Below are 4,152 nucleotides of genomic sequence, written 5' to 3'. Positions count from 1 at the left end.
AAGTCCAGCACGATGATGCCGCCGCCGCACCATCCTTACTTGAACAACCTGGTTTCCAAACCCACCCGAAAAGCGGATCGCCTCGTGGGGAAGGATCTGAAGATTTATTAGTCGGCGCCGCCATCGCCACTATCGAAGCCATGACGATGAACAACCCAAAACCCTATAAAAAAAACTAATGCCTAAAACAATCTACACGCGTGGATCCGGCAACCCCTCACCACCAACGACCAAGGTCATCAGCGAAGGGGAACCACCGAAGGATGGCGGCGGAGGAAGGTGCCCTGGCAGCAGGAGACGAGACCTTTCTTTCTTATCCTAAAACTTATACTCCCTCCGTTCCCAAATAATTGTCTTTCTAGCCATATCAAATGAACTACAACATACGAATGTATGTAGACATGTTTTACAATGTAGATTCACTCATTTTGCTCCGTATGTAGTCACTTATTGAAATCTCTAGAAAGACAATTATTTAGGAACGGAGGGAGTAGTAGAGTGGCTAATTTTATGGGGAGAGTATTGCCAGGGAGCGCAGAAGGCATACGCATACACCAGAAACTGAATTACCCTGACAGCCTGCTCACTTGCTAATTGCTATCGTTCCACTCTCGGAGGAACAACTTACACTATCCGCTTTGCTCTATGCATGTCAAAGTTCAGACCTCACCAGCCATCACGAGCCGTGCACGATCTCGCTCTCCAATTAACAGAGACACTTACACTACCGTACGAGTAGCCTCGTCATCATGAGCCATGCAGCCAGAGAACAAAAAACGAGACAAGCAAACAACGCTGCACTCTGTCAAATGTAGTCACCCTGCACAATCTTCCTGGCGATGAACTTCCCCAGGAAATCAAATCCATGGCAGTAGAGAGCTTCGATCTCAGCGCGCGTTCCCGTCTCGACCATCCGAGTCAACTCCGCCCTGTGCATGTCCTGCAGGCACAACACCAGCTTATAACTTGCCGGTATCAAAGTTGGAGGGGCAATGCATTAGGCGGTCTACTTGGCGCTGTACTGGAATTCAGACAAGAAACTACTCCCTCCGATCCATATTAATTGAAGCTGGTTTAGTACAAAGTTAGTAACTGACTCTTAACATTGTCAGATGGCCCATAACGCACATGAATAGTTTCGGAAGACTTGCAATAAGCGTACTGGTTTTGAGTTCAGGGTGATTAGTTGATTGCATATGGGAGCATATTTAAAGGAATTAAAACTTCTCGTAACAAGTGAAGCTTGACCGAGAAGTCTGGTGCTGCACTGCTACCGCGTACAGTGATACTCGTATCCATATGGAGTACTCCCTCCGTCCGGAAATACTTGTCCTCGAAATGGTTGTATCTAGACTTATTTTAGTTATAGATACATCCATTTCATCAATTTTTAGGACAACTATTTCCGGACGGAGGGAGTACATGCTTAACACTGCCATATATGACCCATACTCAGCCGTGGAATATACCCAGGGAAGATGCTCAGTGCATTTCAGAGCTCTTGATTTTGTGAGCCAATGTCATGTCAAATTAACCAAAACATATCGTTAGTCATCCATCTCTCAACCACAGCAGTCTTAGTAGAGTCAACAAGGTATTAGGTGGCTTCAAATATAAATGATGAAAATGTTATCTGTTGCAACATGAATACACTCTCAAGGCTACATAAAGAATTGCTGTGTATAATTTTTTGTTGTATTCAATTTGGACTTCTATATTTTCAACACACAGAATCTGAAAGTTGAGAAATAGCAGACACACCTGCAGAAACTTAGATGACAGCAAGCTTTTGGCGATCTGCAAATCACGAGGTTTCAACTCTTGGAATGCACTCTGAGAGATAAGTTGCAGATCATCTCCTCTTAGTCCAAGCCATTTTACATTGCAAGCTGGAATTGAAGAATATCATTAGTGTCGTTTTGAAAATATGGGTTTGATCAAGCTTTGATCATCCAAAGGAATACCGTATCTGTATGATTCCAAGCCCATTGATATGCTTCCATATTTGTAAGTACACAGTATAGAGAGCCCTGCAGGGTTCCTGAATTGAAGAGAAATCTAACTTTATCCAGAAAACAAACAACCAGAATATTATACTCCCTCCGTCCCGAATTACTTGTCACAGAAATGGATGTATCTAGAATACCTCTAGATATAGATACATCCATTTCTGTGACAAGTAATTCGGGACGGAGGGAGTACATATTAAAATTAGAAAGTGCTTCCGTTCACAAAAAAAGCATTAGAAAGGGCTTAACCAGTCCACTAATGCAAATATTGGCATATTTGGAAAAGTCTGGCTCAGTCGATGCAAGATAAACCTGTTTCAGAACATTAAAAGATAAGTTGGATCAGTACGAGTAACTAGTATAGTCAATCAACAATATAAAGGAGTGTATTGGAGGTACAGAACCTTGTGGCGATATCAGGATATCCTTTTGCAGTGATGAGGATACATGGAAGCTGGTTATATAAGCGGTCTTCAGCCAGCCTCTGAAATATGGCATCCTTGTTCAAATAGGAGGGCTGTCAGCTGGAATTAAATCAAGTGGAATACAGCAATGCATTGTAAAGGGTAAAAACAGTACCTTCTCCACTAGAATGAGATAACGGGCATCTGAAGACAAATTTAATCTGCTCAATTGGTTCAGATCCCCAGTAATGGCATGCCCAGAAGGTCCAAGAATGGAACAATCAATGTGTTCTTCCTCCGCTTCCTAAGATGAAGACAAGGTTGAGGCTGTTGCAGTTTCATGAGGAGGTAAACAAGAGTTTTATTGATCCCCTTAACAGACAGCACATATTTGTATCAGGCATATCACTTTTACTTTTCAGCATACACACACATGCAACATAAGTCGTCCAATCAGAGCCCCTCTACTTGATGCCATGATTCCTAAACTCTGCCTTGTGCAACGGAGTAATGAAACAACATCTACACAAGACCAAAGTGCAAAATCTGAGTAAGCGACTATTATGGATATGTCACATGATGACGAAAAAAGAACAAAATGCAGTGTTTGGATTTTGAAGACCTTGGATGGTTTGATTGACATGGCGCTGACAGCTGAAGTACTTGGGTGAGTCCGATAGTAGTTTGTAGAACAACTCCCGCTGGGTGACAAGCTTCCCGTCTCCCAAGATCTTGTAGCACATCTCCATGACTTTCCATACTATTAAAATTGCACAACCATTTTAGATGACTATAAAGATGCGTCCAATCATGGAGAATGCATTCCTCAGATACTTCAGAAATCAACAACAACCACCTCTGACGAATGCCTTGGCATCATTTTCTCTCATTAGTGACCTCTTGCAGAAGGCGTAGGACAGATAAACCGATGAAACATCGCTCAGCAAGCCGCTGCGCAGGCTGCAATTGGTGGACTTGCGTGAGATCTGTGGTGCCCACAACACTTAATCAGACAAGCACAATGCATTCATCACATGTATGAAACAGCCATGACTGCATTTATGAGATGAGATGAGTTGGAGGATTTGGGGTTTGTGGACCGGCGTACCAGGGGGAGGACAGAGATGGCCGGAGAAGAGGGAGACGAGAGCGCGGCGAGGAAATTGAGCACCGCCACCTCGATCCTTGCCCGAACCTATCGAGAGAAGCAAAGCATGTCGATTCGATCAGAGGCAGGGGCGGACGAGGGAAGTTGGGGCATGAGTGGAGTGACGTATGGCAGACCTCGGGCGGCGAGAGCACGTCGGCTGAGCAGAGGCGGCGGTCCGCACCGAAGAGCGAGGCTGCGGGTACGTCCGCCTCCGCCTGCGCCATCCGCACCGCACCGCACTGCACCTCCTTCCTCAGGGGACGAAATGGCAGCCGGCCCTTCTAGAGGCTCTTATGCTCTGATGGGCTGGGCTGGGCCCTAGTGAAGCATTTGGGGCCTCTTTGGCATCTGTGGCCCGACTCAAACCATGTTTTGCATGTAGTTTGTTTGCATCCATTCCCTTTTGTGAAAAACCGACAAAACTTATTACCTATCAGTCCATATCATTTGTTCCCTCTCGTTAGGGTTATCTTTCCTCTCGACGCCGACGGCGATCGTTGAGATCAGTCTTCCTCCTCCTCCGCTGGATCGAGTATCAGTCCTCTGGCCAATCTCGGAGTAGACTCTGACTGCTGCCTCGGCCTGGTTT

The 4,152-nt window shown here is 45.3% G+C and overlaps 1 protein-coding gene across 2 annotated transcripts; it reads right to left on the bottom strand.

Moving 5' to 3' along the window:
- Window positions 1–522: 522 nt before the first annotated feature.
- On the bottom strand, window positions 523–3,824 carry LOC119340681 (meiotic recombination protein SPO11-2-like). Of its 2 annotated transcripts, none has more exons than XM_037612604.1 (11): window positions 3,698–3,824; window positions 3,522–3,608; window positions 3,270–3,399; window positions 3,036–3,173; window positions 2,847–2,935; window positions 2,589–2,717; window positions 2,414–2,508; window positions 2,259–2,321; window positions 1,965–2,041; window positions 1,762–1,889; window positions 523–940 (listed from the first exon to the last, which is right to left on the bottom strand). In XM_037612604.1, the coding sequence occupies exons 1-11, from the start codon at window positions 3,785–3,787 to the stop codon at window positions 806–808; spliced, it is 1,161 nt and encodes a 386-aa protein (XP_037468501.1). In that variant the 5' UTR covers window positions 3,788–3,824; the 3' UTR covers window positions 523–805. The 2 variants fall into 2 exon arrangements, with proteins under 2 accessions (XP_037468501.1, XP_037468502.1); XM_037612605.1 differs by having other exon boundaries at window positions 2,414–2,493.
- Between the last annotated feature and the right edge of the window lie 328 nt (window positions 3,825–4,152).

Source organism: Triticum dicoccoides, chromosome 7B (assembly GCF_002162155.2).
Source record: "Triticum dicoccoides isolate Atlit2015 ecotype Zavitan chromosome 7B, WEW_v2.0, whole genome shotgun sequence".
Taxonomy (NCBI): Eukaryota; Viridiplantae; Streptophyta; class Magnoliopsida; order Poales; family Poaceae; genus Triticum; species Triticum dicoccoides.
This window is presented reverse-complemented; position numbering and strand designations above follow the sequence as displayed.